The sequence below is a fragment of the Chelonia mydas genome, chromosome 7, assembly GCF_015237465.2.
Source record: "Chelonia mydas isolate rCheMyd1 chromosome 7, rCheMyd1.pri.v2, whole genome shotgun sequence".
Lineage (NCBI taxonomy): Eukaryota > Metazoa > Chordata > Testudines > Cheloniidae > Chelonia > Chelonia mydas.
Window position 1 is genome coordinate 59,783,472 of NC_057853.1, and position 18,275 is coordinate 59,801,746.

General features: G+C 44.0%; 1 protein-coding gene across 6 annotated transcripts in view; it reads right to left on the reverse strand.

Moving 5' to 3' along the window:
• Positions 1 to 18,275, reverse strand: part of ERLIN1 (ER lipid raft associated 1) — a 57,189-nt gene that overhangs the window by 5,256 nt on the left and 33,658 nt on the right. For 5 of the 6 annotated variants that reach the window (XM_043551787.1, XM_043551786.1, XM_037903438.2 and 2 more), the window contains 4 exons: positions 10,795 to 10,856; positions 8,210 to 8,335; positions 4,968 to 5,041; positions 2,030 to 2,088 (listed from right to left, as the gene is read on the reverse strand). In XM_043551787.1, the coding sequence (XP_043407722.1) occupies positions 2,030 to 2,088; positions 4,968 to 5,041; positions 8,210 to 8,335; positions 10,795 to 10,856 (321 nt within the window). Of the gene's footprint in view, positions 1 to 2,029; positions 2,089 to 4,353; positions 4,422 to 4,967; positions 5,042 to 8,209; positions 8,336 to 10,794; positions 10,857 to 18,275 lie in introns of all 6 variants that reach the window. The other variant, XR_005226043.2, reaches the window with a different exon arrangement.

Here is an 18,275-nt window from a genome sequence, read left to right on the forward strand (position 1 = left end):
TGATTATCATACACAATGTAAGGAGAGTGGTCACTTTGGATAAGCTATTACCAGCAGGAGAGTGAGTTTGTGTGGGGGTGGGGGGGGTGAGAAAACCTGGATTTGTGTTGGAAATGGCCCACCTTGATTATCATACATATCATATCATTATCATAATAAGATCTTCTACACTTTCCACAGTATGCATCCGATGAAGTGAGATGTAGCTCACGAAAGCTTATGCTCAAATAAATTGGTTAGTCTCTAAGGTGCCACAAGTACTCCTTTTCGTTTAAAAATATTGATCTGTTTTCACTAATAAGTTTTGGGTTTATTTGCAGTCCAATATCTTAACCTACAGGGCTGCATCACGGTCACTTTTCAAGCTTTCTTTCACAACCACAAATGCTAGAAACTTACTTTTTGGTAATTAAGCCAAAATTCTCATGTGATCACATGACTCCAGCAGCTGGGGCTTGATGGAAAACAGCAAATATCACAAGACTTGTGATACAATTGCGAAAGTGGGCAACACTGCCAAGTCACCCTATCCTGCCATGCCACGGAGTGCATCCCGGCCCCAAGTGCAGCACAGCCCACAGCCAGATAAAGCCTCCACCTGGCCTTGTTACACAGATGGGAACATAGTCTGCGTAATGACTAGCGTGCGTGCGTGGTGCAAAAACTGTCCTCCAACATTCTCCTACCCATGCCTGGGATTAAGCACCTCGCTTATTCTATTGCTCCTGCTGTCCTTACATTCTGCTTGGCCTTGTGTATCTTTGCTCTCCTTTTTTTCCCAGATACCTACCCCCTTTCTGGAGGCAACTTCCCAGGTTCATCTATTTCCCACCATCCCAGCACCAGTACCCCCAGCAGCAAAGACTGCCCTTGTGCAGCTGCTGCAGACAGACACCACCCACCCCCAAGCAGGGACAGCAGAGTGAGTGTTAAACTATGATGGGCAGTTTAACCGTATGCTATAGACTAGCTAACGTAAACCCTGAATGGCTCCCATGCCTCAGCTCTACACCTAACCGTGACTCTGGGAAAGGACAGCATGCAGGGGAAGCAGCACAGTGTGATCCTTCCTCAGAGTCCTGAGGGAATTTCTAGAAAGCAGGCTCCTGCATGGACAATAGCAGATGGGCAATGCTTGAGGCTGCTAAACCCTCCCAGACAAGTTCCAGGGAGCTTTGTGATGTCTGAAGTTGCAATCTGCACAGAAACGAAGAGAGACCAGTTCTGCATCACCATCCACCTACAGACACCTTCACGCCAAGCAGGCTGCACTGGTTTTATAGCTGCTTTACTCTTCCACACACACAGGGAGGAAGGGGAAGCAAACGAGCCATCTCCAGGGCTCCCTCCTCTGGTACTGTAGCAGCTGCTAATGGTTTGGAAGATGATGCACCAACCAGGAAGGCAAAAAAGCCAGTTCAAATTTCATCTCCACGTGAAATTGGGGAGGGGGAATCTATCTCCTCAGAAGAACAGGAGAGAAGGGTGAGAGAAGAGCCCCACTTTGCTGCACTTGAGTCCTTGACAATCTCCATTTACATCCGAGCCAGTGGCCAATTCGGCCTTTCCTTCCACCAGGGAAGGGACACTCACAAAGCATGCTCAATAGATACAGCGTTCAGCACACTACTGCAGTGAGATAGTGACCTTACAGAAGAGCCCTGTCTAATTCAATACATATGAAACCACTAGAGCTTTGCTGAGATGAGTTCTGCTACCCATGGATAGGGAAGGAGATCCTTCCGTGAGTGTCTCTGCTCGCTGCCAGCAGGAGTTGAATTCTAGCAACAGAAGATGGTAAGAGGAAGAGCCGCCTCCTCCTCTAGTCAATTCCACGGAATTTCTCCACTAACATACAATGAGGAATAAGAAGCGTGGACCCCTCTTTGGGGTCCTGGGCACCAACTGCAGTGGCTGTGAAGGGGCCCACCACTCTCCCTGATAGCACATTCTGGAACTATTACACACCCTAGTTGGTGTGAGCAGCATGAACCTGCTAAACAATGGGATCTGCTGCGCAACTACTCACATTAGTTCGAAGTTTCTTCGGATGGCTTCTGGGATTTTGGGCTTTGTAACACGCACAGCCTGAAAAAGAAGGCAAAGGGCATTTAAAAACAGACTCTCTACAATTAGAACTGCACAGCTGGGAAACCACCTGCAAGAAACGCAACTTATTCTGCTAAAATAACCTGATCCAGGCAGTGCCATCTAGTAGGGAAAGCTCTAAATCTCATACCAGCAGAACTTAGACATTGGACATCACTATGTGAGGTTCAGAAAGTGACTTATGGGTTGGTGGTTCCATTCAGCTTCTCTGTTCCTGTCCTATAACAAGTTGTCACTGAGAATAGAACATCTCCACCTATGAGGTCACTCTGAAAAGGTCATCCCCTTTGAACCTCTCCACTGTCTCCCTGTTTCTCTGCCTCTTTTTGAGCTGCCCTCATACACACAACTTCCTCCATACTCTGGTCTGCCACGCCATCCCTGGTCTCCTCATTGCATTCCCTCTTCAGAACTCCCCTCCCCAACAAAGCCAACTGGAAGGGAGTCGGCAACATTCACATGTTTAACTTTTATCCTTCAGAAAAACCCAAAAGAGCAGGACAGTGTGATTGTACACAGGCAGCTCTCCAAGAACAGTTACTAGAAAGTAATGTTTCTCTCCTTTAAGGGCCTCTGTGCATTCCTCTTGTGAGCGATTAGCAAGCAGAGCTCCACCAGATCCTTAGCTAAATATGGATGACAGCACAGCTCTCCCAGACTCGGCACTGGAGCATGGTGCTAAATCTGAGACTAGCATCTGATGAAAGTGTGCACCGAACTCCAAGTTGCTGCTGTGCAGGTCTCCAGCAGGGGAACTTGCCTAAGGCAGATCGCTGCTGCTGTGGTGGCTCTCATGAAGTGGGTATTGAAACCAGGGGGTACTAGTTCCCTAGCTAAGATGTATGAATGTTCTAGTCATCTCCTAACCCAGTGCAAGAGTCTGTTCAACAATGGGTTCCTCCATGGCATCTCTCCTTATATGCAACAAATAACCTACTGCATCTTCTAAAGGATTTGGTCTTTTCCAGATAACAGAACACCCTTTTTATATCTGTATGGATACAGAGTTGCCCTTGGATGGGAATGAGGCCTGGGGAAGAATATAGGGAGGGAAATGCATTGAGATAGGACAGACCATCCTAGGCATGAAGCTGGAATGGGGCCTCATGGTGAACCACAGTGTAAGGCGGAGTGGCCATCAAAACAGAGAGCTCACTCCCCTGCCTAGCACATGTAATTTCAGCCTAGAAAGCTACAAGCCATTGTACATAAAGGGCTCTATTAAAAATCCTGATGCAACCTTAGCCAAGTGAGCACATGACTTCAGTGACACAGGATACAGAATGCTGGGCAAGTTGCACAGTAAGGAACATTATACCAGAGACTTTAAAATGCAATGCTATTCTGAGACGGGACTGAAAATGCCAGGCAGGACTCAAGATGAAGTGTGCTTAGTTTACAAGTTAAACAATGTGGCTTCTAACTGTAGGTGCTGCAAACTCAGTTTGGGCTCAGTCAAGCTGGCTGCCTTCCAATTCCTAACAAGTGACAAACATCTGGCAGGCTGAGAGCTATCCTCAGTTGTCTTCAATAGGATAGCACATGTCTGAGAACAGGATTTAGTTCTGCAATTTAAATTCAGTTAATGGTGACCGCAAAGAACTTTTAAAACTGTGCTTGTGCCCTTCTTGGCTCTTTTTGATGGATACAGAGGGTTTGAAAGAGTTGGTTTTTAAAACTTAAAGAAGGTTTTTCCTGCTTGTTTTTTACCTTAAAAATATCAGGCCTGTTAAATCTGGATGGCTTAGGTGGTTAGGAAAGGCAAGGCCTCAGGGCTCTTCCAAAGTTGATTGTGACATGATGCTTACCACAATCTGTCATTGTCTACAGGGACTGTGCAATTGCAAAGACAAGCTGTGAGGTGGAAGGATGTTTTTTGTGAGCTCTTCACACCCGATGGAAGGACTGAGGCCATAGATTTTTTAATATAGGCTCCCTCCACTCAAAATATCAATTGAGCAAGTTAAATTTGGTAACAAAAACAAGCAAAGTAGAAGGAGTCTGACCCCTCCTGCTGACTCAGCTTTCACTTGTTTAATTCTTGTGATGGGGTACCAGAATGGGGGCCTCTCAAGTGACTGCTCACAGGTTCTTCAGCCATCACAAAGAGTCTCACAGCCTAGATGGAACTGATTTCTAATGTAAAATGCAAGCAGAAAAAAGTCTTTTGGAAACAACCTCCCTCTGTACACATGACACAGACACAGAAGAGGAACAAGCCCAATTTTCTCCTGTTCAAGTTACCTTCAACAAGTGTGCTGATGAGTAGGCTGGGACAGACTCCCGCTCACACTCTCAGAGCTGGGTTGGCTCTGCAGGGATGACAGAAATAGTAAAAACTTATTTTTGTCACTAATATGTTTGCAGATGTAACTAATACATGCAGATCTGTGCAGAAAGAAGAGATCACTTCTCTCTCTTTCACATAGTCTCTCTTTTCTGACCATAATGACAAGTTTTCCATGGAAAAAAGGGCAACATCTAAGTCCTAAATGGATTTTGCGAAAAGCCCAGGTGGCTAGAATGGCCAGAGCTTTGCAAATCTGCTGAGACAGAATGCTTCTATGCAGAAGCATGCTGGGGAAGCGGACCGTGGAATTACAACATTTCTCTGCTAGATGCGGCTGCACACTTCAGTGCAATACGTGTAATCACACTGAAGGGTGCACAGAAGTGGTGGCAGTTGGCATGGGGAACAAGAAGATGTTCCTCGCAGAGAGCAGACAAATTGGCATGTGCCCAGTACTTAATTGAAAGCCATATGAAACGTGGAGGCAGGAAACCATTTCCATCCCTTTTCAACTGTAAGCTTTATGGGAGTGAAATATAGAAGAGTTTCCTGTTAGGAAAGAGCCTACCTGGATGGTGAGACCTGGCGCCATGACATTCAGCTCTTTTTGCAGGGCCAGCTTCAGGTTCTCATCAATCTGATCTGTGTTCAAGGAACAAGAGAGATTCAGCAACACTGCAGCCTGCACTGTAAAATTTAGCATTCTCCCTGGCTAACGTGCATGTAGTGATTAGTGTCAATACAGCGCTCAGCAGGGAGGTCCATCCAGACAGTACAAAATAAGGATAAAGAACTTTGCAAAACCCTGCAATATGCTGCCTGCCTCCTGATTCCACAGTGCTGTGTGTGAACTTGGGATCATGGGCATACTATTGCCAGCCCAATGCCTGGCCTGCTGCACCATACGGACACCAGCTGCTGTGGCAGTGGGAGCTCTATATGTATGCTTTTGGGAGATAACCTCTATGTTTAGTTTGATGCTGAATGTCCCTCTCACCTGCTATTCTCTGGGACATTCAGCATGGAGTTTTAAAGGACACAGTAAGAAATGCCTGCATCCGTCGACAGCTCACTGGAAACCCTGTTCCCCCTCATCTCTCCAGGAGGAGACCTTGACACAGTGATCCACAGGCTGGTTGCTTCCAGGCTGGCTCCCCCACTAGCAAACTCACTGCAGCCAGTGCTGATGGGAGACGCAACACACCAACTGTTCTGTGCAGACTGCCCCAGCAGGAAATACCATGTGGAACTTAGGGCACAAGCCTGCCCTCCACCATCCCTTGCCACACTGACTCCAATGCCAGTTTGATGCTTTGGCCTTAAATCTGCAAGGCCCTGGAGAGATCAGGATCCACCTACAGCACAATCTACTTCTCCATCCACCACCCCTCCAATACAGCTGTGCTTTTTGGGAAGAGTGCAGTTAATGAGGTCTAGGATGAAGCACTGGAGCTGGAAATAAAGTCTTTGTCAAGGATGCCATGCTGTGGATCAAGCTACCAGGGAAGTAAGATTGAGCCAAAGCCTGGCCATCTTTGGAGCACTCTACAACACCCCTTCTCCCCAGCTTGTTACAGCTTTACTGCCTGATCTGATAACGGGGGCCCATGCACATCAGCACAGAGGCAAAGGGAAGCCTTTGTGGATGAACGATGCCCATCCCCATCTGCCAGCAGGCTTGGAAATCAATCATTCCCCAGGACACTCCTCCTTTGGAATTAGCCAATTTCCAAAAGTTTAAAGATAATCTGCAAATAGCACTAGGAAGATTCTCTCTACCATGGATATTTATTGAGCCCACCCAGCCTTACCATATCTGTGCTGTACACAGCAATTTACATTCAGAGTCAAGTCCTAATCCAACCGGTTTTCCCATGCCAGGAACCCCCTTTGCCCTGCCCTTCCAAAATCAACCATCCCCCAGATGCTGCTTCGTAAACTCTGCCCTGATTGGGGTACTAGTAGAGGATGGGTAACATGCATCTAGAAGTTGGGTGTCAAGCCAAGACATGACACACCAACACATGCCACTTGTGACAAGAAGCGGGGGCGGAGGAGGAGACACGACGACAAAGGATCTCATTTGGGGATCAGGAGCAGAGGAGAGGTGTCAGGGTTCCTTCCCCACTCTGAATATGTGGGGCAAGGGAGGAGGAAATATCAGAGGGATGGTGAATAATAGAGAATATTATATAAATCAATGGTGTGGCCTCGTGCAGACACTGTATAGCACTGGTCACCCTTCATCTCCAAGAAGATGCTACAGAACTAGAGGGGTTTCACAGATGAGTGACAAGAGTGATTAAGGGCCCAGAAAAAGACTCTTGTATGAAGAAAGATTGCAAAGATTGGGACTGTTACTTTGAAAAGGAGACCAATAAGAGGGGGTGTCATAAACATACAGCTAAGGGTAGCATAAAATCCCTCCTTTACCTGTAAAGGGTTAAGAAGCTCAGATAGCCGGTGTCACGGTTCCTTCCCCACTCTGAACTCTAGGGTACAGATGTGGGGACCCGCATGCAAGACCCCCTAAGCTTATTCTTACCAGCTTAGGTTAAAAACTTCCCCAAGGTACACACTTTGCCTTGGCTTTGAACAGTATGCTGCCACCACCAAGCGTTTTAAACAAAGAACAGGGAAAGAGACCACTTGGAGACGTCTTCCCCCAAAATATCCCCCCAAGCCCTATACCACTTTCCTGGGGAAGGCTTGACAATAATCCTTACCAATTTGTACAGGTGAACACAGACCCAAACCCTTGGATCTTAAGAACAATGAAAAAGCAATCAGGATCTTAAAAGAAGAATTTTAATTAAAGAAAAGGTAAAAGAATCACCTCTGTAAAATCAGGATGGAAAATACTTTACAAGGTATTCAGATTCAAAATACAGAGGATCCCCCTCTGGGCAAAACCTTAAAGTTTCAGAAAACAGGAATAAACCTCCCTCTTAACACAGGGAAAATTCACATAAAAAGATGAACTAATCCGCCTTGCCTGGCTTACCTATACTGTTGCAATATTGGAGACTTGCATTAGGATGGGTTGGAGAAGATGGATTTCTGTCTGGCCTCTCTCAGTCCCAAGAGAGATCAAACATGTAAACAAAAAGCACAAAACAAAAGCCTCCCCCCCCGCCCCACCCCACAAGATTTGAAAGTATCTTGTTCCCTTATTGATCCTTTGGATCAGGTGCCAGTCAGGTTAGCTGAGCTTCTTAACCCTTTACAGGTAACAGGATGTTGCCTCTGACCAGGAGGGATTTTATAGCCCTGTATACAGAAAGGTGGTTACCCTTTCCTTTATATTTATGACAAGAGGCAAAGGGACTGAAAAGAACTCCCTTCCATTTCTTCCACACGGAAATCAAAGGAGGATTCCAAAGTGGTGATGAAGACTCATTTAGCAATGGTGCAAGGGTCTGAGCAATGTGTGACATTCCAAACTTCTGTTTCCAGGAGCCTCCTTTTGTTGCAGTGGTGACAGGTTATGACCACTTACACAGGCTTTGTTTGATCTTATATCCAAAGTTCAGTTCTGGGCTAACAGCTACTATTATCCCCATAAACCCACAATATGACATCACATGAACAATGAAATAACCCGCATTGATAAGGACTTAGAATAATTGTAGTGAACTGTGCCTTCTCAAGGAGGCTGTTCTTGTTGGTGATCTCAGCACAACCCTGGCTTCCTGACGGACACTTGTGAATGGAGACACTTGTGAATGGAGGCAATTGTGGGCAGAGGCATAGCTGGCTATTGAATTACACTTTCATTTGTTGTATACTCCCTGGTCCCCACATACTTACCAAACAGCTCAATGTACACTTCCTGGAGGGTATGGGCACTGCAGAACTGATTCAGCTCATGGTGAATTTTATTGAAGATCAGGGTCTTATCGTAGTCTGCAGTGTAGTTCTTCACAACATCGAACACTGAGGAAAGAGTTACCACAGGGCAACACAACAATGCTTTTCAGTCTACATGGCCATTCTAACAGCCCTAGCACTCTCACAAGGTAAGATCCCCTCAATTCTAGATTGTCCAAACTAAACCTAGAAGAGTAGGATAATTATGCACAGATAAGAATATTGCACAGCCCTGCTTTATGGTCTGCAACAACAAAAAACAAAACAGGGAAGTCTGCTATGAGCCATATACAGGAACAGACAGTGCTGAATACAGAATACAGGCCTAGTAGATGCTGTGACTCCCCGACACCTGAGCAGGTGTTTCTTTCTCAATGCTGCAGTAACACTAGTTCCCAGCATTATGTTTCCCTGCTTTGAAGGGAAAAAAGCCAGAGGCTGTTCCGCATGCTGCAGCAGCAGGGATTTCACTTTCCTGTTCCACAACTGGTGACCCGGTGGAGCAACAGAAGCCTTAGGCCAAGCCTACTGCCTTCACAAGCTACTCCACCTTGCTCAAAAACTTGTAAACTTTACCAGCTTTTGAGTAGCTGAGCTTATTGCATGTGCTTGGTTCTGCAGTTTTAGCCCCCCAAACTAAGCAAACTAAGTTCTTCTGAATGTGAGCTCTTTGCAAACCAAGCTTGCCATTTCGAAGTCCAAATGATTTTAAGATCAAGAGGCAGTCAATCTCTTTGCAGTTTGTTTGCACCTGCTCATTCACCTTCGGACAACCCATGCCTAGAAAACTCCAGTCTAGGGGAGTGTGGAAACATGGGGTTAGAATCAGATTCTCTGGTGAGGGGAGCCATAACAGCATCAGGATAAGGAGAATGGAAGTGGTATTGCCAGCCTATGCTATAGCTGCTGTAGGATGGCTGCTCTGATGTAGTAAAGATATTCAGATTTTGCTTTTCTACTTTTGCCCCCATTCTAATTGTCTGGAGCAACTTGATGTGAGCAATGCCCATTATTGTCCTGCTATCTGGAAAAATCAGGTAGGCAATTCCTGCAATGCTCAGGTTTAATGCACTCCCCTGAGGGACAAAGGCTACAAACACAGCTGTCAGCCTGAGAGTGAGGCCCAAGCCAAGAGTAACTGGTTTATAAAATAGGAGATAAAGAGGATGCTGCTCCCAAGAAAGGAAAGTCCCCTCAGCTGTTCACATCCCTATTTAACAACACATGCAGTAACTTCACTAGCTCTGCACTCTCTCAAAAGCAGGCCCATTTTGTCTGTTCACTTAAAGTCCGTTACAGTAATGTTAAGAGTCAACATAGCAAATAAATGCAAGCAATAAGGTTAGAGCACCACTGTGCCTACATGACTGCCCATCTTCTGCAAGACCCGCACATTTCAAGGCAAGACCTGCACAGAGCTACACTCTATGAAGCTCTCTGCACTTCTCCAGCACCTTATAAACATTAACCATGGCATCTCCCAGCCACCCTGCAAGATAGGGCAGCCTCATTCTACCCATGCTATTGGTGGCTTACAGAGGCCAAAGGGAGGCAGGGACTTGGCACAAAGTCACACAGGAAGCCTGTGTTAGCACCAAAAGAGAACCTGGTTCTCCTGGCCCCAACTCCAGGGCCTTAAGCACAAAGCCATCCTTCTTCATGGTTTCCTGGCCTTTGCTGGATGCTAGGCTACTTGAAGAAAGGCTTTAAAAAGATCAAACACTTGGAGATGCTCATTGCAGGGTCACTTTTGTAAGTGCTCTAGAATGGGACAAGTCTAGTAGGTGGGTACTGTGTTCGAGTCACCAGCGTACTATGGCAATGACGCCTCAATCATGTGCCTCAGGTGGATCCAGGGAAGCCCAGCCCAAACAGAGTGACACATGAGAGAAGCAGAAACAGCAGGATGAGACAGCACTCGAGTGCTGAACACCCTGTCGACAGCTTGGCATCAGTGCTTTTCTCTTCTGGGCTCAATTATCTTTAACCAGGGCACCTTCCAAGCAGTCTAGGGCATTCACAAGAAGGACTATCTAGGAATTGAGCTGGATTTGGACTCTATGGGCCACATTTCCAAGTGGTTGACACCCACAATTGGAGCCAGTTTTCCAAAAAAGCCCAACTCCCACTGGCAGATAAATAAGTTGCCAGATTTTCAAAGGACTCAGTACATGAGGAGTGTATTCAGTGCTGAAGTGTTCTGAAAACAAGGCTTTCCCTGTCTGAGCATGGGGTGGGAGCAGGTGCAAGTCTTCAGCACAGATTAGTGAATCTCAGGTAGAACTAGATAAAACATCCTAGTCAAAAGGCAAAATCCATACCAACAGAAGGGAGGCCACATGTATCCCACCCTCTCACCCAGGAGCGTTCACTACAACCTTTTTACAAGTGCTTTGACCAGTCCAGTTTTAGATGTCCCACGTAGTGGGACTTCCTCCTCTTCCCTAGGGAGACTATTCCATTGCACCAACAGACATACATGGTCAGGTACAATATTGCTTGATGAAACAGAAAAGAGTAAATACCTGCATATGGTGCTAACATATTCACAACTTCTATTCGGTCAATGTAGATCATAACCCCACCACTATAAAAGAAAAAAGCTTTGTGAGTTACATGGACAGATATTCACAGCAGCCCCAATTCAGAGTCCAACAATCCTTCTTAGTGGAGTTTGCTGGAGATCTGTAGAGTTGACTTTTTACCCAGGACACACTGCTTTTCCATGCTGTCTTGGAAGACTGCGGATGGCAGTAAATCCCAGCTTAATATCTGGCATTTCACTCCTTCTGCGTGAATCAAAGTGAGCTCCAGGATGACCCCAGTGCATTTTCATTTTTCCCTCTGATGCCTCACTGTGTTTAGCCAGAGATGTGAATAAGAAAAGGAAAATGCCCTTGGAATGGCCATGCTACTGTTAGCACCAGGAAAAAAAGATACAGATGGGAGACAGACTAGGACATAATATCTGTTGAAAGTAGAGAATTCTGTCTGCACAAGTTGCACACATTTAGTGACTCCAAACAGGCCCATACGCAAGACCACTTGCAACAAGCAGCAAGCTGAACTGAGCTCAATAGATACCATGTCCACTGCAAAAAGATTACTGTCACAACTTAAGTTACACCATGCTAGACAAGACACACTGCTGTCTACATTAGGGTGGTGTTATGGCTAAAGCCCAACACTGGGAGTGAAATAATGTGAACTCTATTCCCAATTCTGCTATGGCTCATGACATGACCTTGAGTAAGTTGTGTTCCCTCTAATACTTTCTTGTCTCACAATGGGCTGAGAGAGTCTTAATTCATTAGCATTTGAGCAGCTCCCTAAGAGCCCTTAAGGGAAGGCACCAGAAGTACAATAAAGTACAGCCTGCAGGCTTTCCCAAAAGCTGTGAAGTAGCTAACCTGCTCTGCCATGCTTCTGTTTCCTAGCTGGGCAAGTCCTTCCCCCTCGATCCCTTCACTTTTTAATATGATTCATAACAGAAAAATCCCACAAACTAAAGCTGTATTTGTCACACAGAGAACCAGTACCATCCACTACAGAAAAGGGAAAGTTCTAAATTCTATTTTCCAACCCACATAACTTTCTCAAACACACATTCCTTTGGGGCTAGGATCTCCCATGCTTTTTTCTCAGTTCAAAGGTAATATTTGGAGGGAAAGCTTTAGCAAAATGAGCTAAGCCATTATTGAATCACACAAGTATAAACACTAAACACTGATCTTGTATATTCCAAGCTGAATTTCTGTGCTCAGATAACTCAAGCATGGCTCTTACTGCAAACTTCTGACTTGGCTTGCTTTGCAGATCTCACTGAGACTTAAAAGACAAAGACAAGTTTGAAGAAAGTCAGTTCATTAGTTTGAGTTATACATTGTTACATTTGGCAATTCCACATGTGCTAATTTTTCTGGTCTTTTTAAGGATTTCCCCTTTAAGGGCTCCAAAATAACAGGGTCTTACGAGCACTGCAAATGAAAATGTTTCATAGCAAAGAACTGACCAGCATCATTTGGCAGGCGGGAGGGGACTAAGTTAGGTCTGTCAAGGGTGGGTGCCTGTAGGAAAGAGAACTTCTGAGTCAAAGTGATTAACCATAGCCCCAATAATGAAAAACTCCTGTTTATGATATCATGGGCTCTACTGGCTGAATTTGTGAACTCCTTGATCAACATGATCTCGATTATTTTTCTTTAAAAAACAAAACTCAAGAAATCCTCTCATTTAATACAATACGAAGCACTCCAGAGTCAGGAAATGCAAAAAGTGTAAGTCTCTCCTGCAATTAAACTTGGCCATCTTGCACATATGTAGGCCAGAGATTTGAGGCTTTATTAGATTCAGAGATTTTCAGTTTTACACAAACATGGCTGAGTGCACTGTGGCACTGAGAGATAAGATTGCTCAATATCTTACATTATAGACCTGTTTTTAGTTGTTTATAATTTTGACAAACTTTAAGAATACAGGAATTTCCAGATGGGATCACACCTGTGGCCCATCTAGCCCAGTACCATGGGTATGACAGTGGCCAGCATTAGCTGCTTTAGTGGAAGGTGCAAGAACCCCAAAGTAGACATATGAGGCATAATCTTCCCCCTGTGAAGGTGGTCTCATCCCTGATCATTAGAGAGAGTAGCTTAAATCTGAGACTTTATCTCTGCTGCAATTCCTTTTTTGTAAGAATTAGTTATAGCAGCTCCAAATATTCATATATGTTCAATCCTTTTTTCCATCTTAATTTCTTAGCCTCAACAATATCCTGTGGCAGCAAGTTCCCCTGTCTAATTAAGCACTGTGTGGAAAAATATTTCCTTTTTTTCCCCCATGTTTCATTTAATGTCCCTTTGGTCTTATGTTAGGAGGCAGGGAGAACAAAAGTTCCCAATCTACTTTCTCTAGACCATTCATTATTTTATGCACTTTTATCACATCCCTTCTTATTCATCTGCTTTCCAAGGTAACAATCCCAATCTTTTCAAATGAGAGATTTTCCAGGCCCTTAAGCATTCTTGCTGGCCTTCTCTGAGCTCCCGCTATTTCTATCATCTTTGTTTACGATGAAGTGACCGGTGCTGCACACAATATCCAGATTTATTTATATAATGGCATTACAACATTCTCTGCATTATTCTCCATCCCATTCCTTCTGTATCCTAACATGCACAAGCACCTGCCATTGTTAGCAGCTCAGTCATTTCATACTCAAGCTTCTTCAGAACTCTTGGATGTACCATCTGGGCTTTGGTAGCTTACTGCTCTTTAAAATTACTAACTTGCCCTAGCACCTCTTCTGACACTTCAATCTCTGATAGTACGTACTTCACCTTTATCCAGCTTTGACGGTCTTGACAAACTTTTCAATCTTGCTGTCTGCCTCAGACTGAATTTATATTAAAACTTTCAAAAGAAAAATCAGCCATTTTAAAAGAACAAGATTAGTGAAAAAAAAAATGGGCTAATTATTAAAGAATATTAGACTTTTTAAACAACTCTAGCTCCTCCCTGGCTTGGAGAAGGAACCTGAAATTTGGCAGGTGGGTCAACCTGGGAGATGCTTTACCCCACGGACACCCATAGATATTTGGCCTCTGAAAATCACCCACTACAACACATGTAGTAGACCTTGTTCTTCTCTTGCTCCTTAATTTTCTAAGTATTCTAATTGCATTGCTCATGCTCCTAAGCATTGGTGAGCTGCCAAAATGCGTTGTAGCCTAGGGAAATGCCTGCCCATCTACCACATGAAAATATCTTTTAGCTTAGGAGGGTGCGCACTGGCCTTGGAGCCAAGAGAGCACAAGTTCAAGTCTAACTATCCTGACAAACTTTCAACCTTGCTCTCTGCCTCAGATTGAATTTATTTTAAAACTTTCAACATCATCAGCCATTTTTAAAAACAAGGTTAGTAAAAACAAAATGGGCAGTTTTGTCAATTATTAAAAAGTTTAGCTTTTTAAAAAAACAACCCAAAACTTAACTCTTTCACTGCCTAGTCCTACACACTTCACAACCCTCAATACTGAACAAGGCCTCATACCTCCTACCCTGTGAGGCAAGCTAATATTCCCCCATTTTATGGTTACAGACATTGCACAATCACACTTCTAGCAGAGATAAGAATAGAATCAATGTCTCCAATATGGCAGATTTGGATCTCATCCACAACGAAGCTCGGAATGAATCTGCCAAATGTGTACTTGGCTTTGCAGTCATAACCACTGGACCTCCAGAGCCAAAAACAGAACCTATAAATCCTGATTTTCAACATTTTGTTGATGTCTAGCAAACACGCGTGTCCTCTTCCTGGGAGTGATTAGTCTGCAGAGGATAACAGCTTAGTAATACTACCAGTTATTCCTTTAGCTCAGGGGAAGAGGTCTTTGCTGTGATCTGAAGTTCCTGCATTCAGACCCCGCTGACAACACTGCTGGGGTCAATCTGATTCCACATAATGGAATGCGTACCCCCACACTCCCACGTGCTCCTTATAAAAATCCTAGTTCCTTTCACACCAAGAACTATGATAAAAGAATGAAAGTCAAGCACTTATAAGTTTGGAAATGCCAGAATTAAGGTTGCTTGTGCAGCCTTAATTAATCTTCCCTGTGCATATGCATATGCATTATCACAGAGTCTTTAGTTACATGATTCCATACTGTTTTTTCCATAGAAATCTTGCTTTGGTCCTCAGGATGGAACATGCTCTGTGCATGAACCAGGGCTGGGCAGTGAATGAAGTTGTCATCTGCAGGAACCCTGCCTCATTTTATGGCAGAAGCTGGAAGGTGTGCAGTGCTTTAAATTAAATTCTCATGTTAAGTTGGAGAAGTCAAGGTCTGAAGAGTTAGGAAATTCCAGTAATTAAAGGGACACTGTCAACTTTTCTTTTTCTTTTCTTTTCTTCTTTTTTTTTTTTTTTTTTTAAAACTTAACTGCAAAAAACAGTTTTCCTGTAGGATCACCCTTCAGTTTATATGGCTGACTTACTGGAAAATTTCTATTTTAAGAAACATTGTAAAGGTTTACTGCTCTACTGCTGATGTTTAGAAGAGTCTTCTGGGTGGTCCTGAGAGCACTTCCAGACATGCTTGGCCTCTCTCTTTTCCTCTGAGTGTACACGTACCAGCTGCCTCTTCTTTTTCAGCTTTGCTGTTATTGGTTCACATTTTCCCGCAGGACTTGAGACAGAGCATGCATATGCTCTCCCTGCAGAACAGTGATCTCACTATACTAATGATGAAATAGGAATTGCAATGAGCCAACAGCCGAGTGACAATGACCCAGCACGCAAGCTGTCACATGGACAATACATACGTTGAAAATACAGGGAAAAAGTTTGTTTTGCTTATATCTGCCAGTTACAGGCATCATAGAGTTTACTTTTAACTATACTAGAGACAAGGTACAACCTCTGCAGATGGAAATGTGATTTTAAAGCTTGTGTCCCTAAGCAGCTTCCCCTGCAACTGAAATTATATTGCACGTAAATAGTATTTGACGTTCCTTTGGTCATGATTAACATTGCTAAATCCTGACATTTCTGTTAATCATTTGTACTACTCTCTCCAGCTATGGTCCTTAGAGCCTTTCCTAGTGGTTACTCCAGATCTTAGATAACATGATAGGCCGTTCAGGCTTCCAGGCATATCTGGGAAGTGTTTAGTTTGTCTGCAGCGCCCAACACGGTATATCTAAGCTTTTCCCCTGTGGACTGAATCTCCAGGGTCAGGCTTCCTGTAAACTTCATGAGGATTTCTGTTTCTCCCCCCTCCCTGAATAAGGTGACTTCGCTTCAAATATAACACAAGTATATCATTTTTATTACATACATAAATAAAATCACTACTGTGATTGGTGGAAATACTTTGCCAAAGGGGAGAGTCTTGCAATGAGCCAAGAGCAGTCACACGCTGGATGAGGCTAATCTCCTTTGGAAGTCTGGTCCACAGCTTGACTGAGAATGCTTTATCTCCTCCTCTGACACTTCACATTGAGCTTTGTTAGCTACCATGTATGAGAGCAACACAACTGGAGTGGTGAGTCAAAACAAAGTTTTGAAATGGCAACAGAAGAGTGGAACACATAGAACCATGCACTGCGGGAGTGGGAGGTTAGGGAATTATAGAAATGTAAGGCTGGAAAGGACCTTGAGAGGTCATCAAGTCCAGCCCCCTGTGCTGAGGCAGGACCAACTAAACTTAGACCATCCCTGAGAGGTGTTTATCCTACACTGTCAGAAGTTTTTATGAACAGGTTGGACAAATATGAAATTAAAAAATTATGGTTAACTTAAGGAAATGTGTATTGCAAAGAAAGGCCATCACTAGCAAGTAGAATTCCTTGAAAATAATGAGTTATAAGGCCAGAAGGAATGAAGTAGGGAGAATGTTTGGTTCTAAGAATAACTAATGAGATAAGGGGAAGTTTCTAAAAAGAAGGCCTCTCACTGATAGATCTTTTTTCACATCTATCTTAAAATGAGCCAAACATGGATCTTCTCAACCCACACACCTGTGTTAAAGCCTACGTGAACCCGGGGCAATGGACAAACTGTTGGTAAGCAAGAAGAAGGGGAGGAAAGGCCTTGAGAAGAAAGGAAGTTGTAAAAATTTTATCTAGGTAGAGACTGGAAATAAGGGTGAACTCGAAGGGTAAACTCTTAAAAGGGTTCATTGCTAATACCTGCCTGACCATGCTGGAGCTGACCAATACGGGTCTAAGCATCCCTAGGTTTATCCCATTTAAGTATCTTGATCAAATGTGTATAAATGGTTTTGTTACTGTTTGGATGTAGTAAATTGGTTATTAGGCAGCTTTTTAGACATGTTTAGAGCAACTGTACCATTTGGCTTTTGGATTGTTTGTAGCAACCAGGGACACAGCCATTTCAACTGTGTTAACTCAGGACTAGTGATAGAGAAAGCTTATGCGTCCAGAGTACTGACTAGAGTTGAAAACCAGTCTTACTTTCTCCCTATGAAAACCAATTTTTGCTGTGTGGTGGGCCCTGAAACATTTCAGATATCTGGTGGGGTTGAGATGCATAAAAATGTACATTGCTCATCATCCTCTACAGTGTCTTCTGTCTGGTAAAATTAAAAATAGTACAGTGTCTAGTCATAGACTGACACTGTGGTTTCTGCTGCTGGAAGAGCACCAAACTGAAGTGTGTCCTCTTAAACAATCCTCACCTTTGCCAGCAGAACTATTCATTGATGGTAATCCATACAAGTGTCCTGGTGAAATTCCCTATCATGAGGAGCCCCTAACCCTTTTATCCACGTGCAGTACATAAGTTTAAATTCCGAAGGGCTGCACCCTGAGGGTCTGACAATATATGCTAATGGGTCGCCCTAATATCAAAAGGGACCCGTCACAGAATTTATGGTTTGGGCTCTCTCGGTTCAGGATGAACCTGTGCAACGCAGATGTAGTTCAAACACTGTATACTGTGTTGGCTGCTGTATCAGAGGCATTATCGCTCAGTAATAAAGGACAAGTACCAGCTAGTGTAATATGTTCAGACTGTAAGGGTCTGTGATGCCTTAACAACAACAACCACCTTCCTTGATTTAGTACAAATTCATTTTGCAGTGCAGATTACAAGCCTTTATGCTATCAAGCCCTTTTGTCCTATGTATGGGAACTAGCAGGTAAATGGGCTAACTCGGTGGTATATGTGATTAAAGTAAAAGCTCATACCAGACATGGGGAAGTGAACAAGAAAAACAGAGTGAATGAAGGTGCTGATAGCCAGGCTTTGGTGTGGTCCCATCCCCAATTATCCAGTTCTTGCTGTTACCATTCGAGCACAAGCAAAAACCATTGATTTAGTAACATTGCGAGAATCTGATCCAGAGATATTTGCTCGTACACAAAAAATAATGCTTGGGGAGTTAAATGGTAAAACACTCTTTACCAGGGAAAGTTCAACCACAACCCCTTAAAAGGGAAATGTTAAGACTGGTGCATGATGTACCATCAATGGCCCACC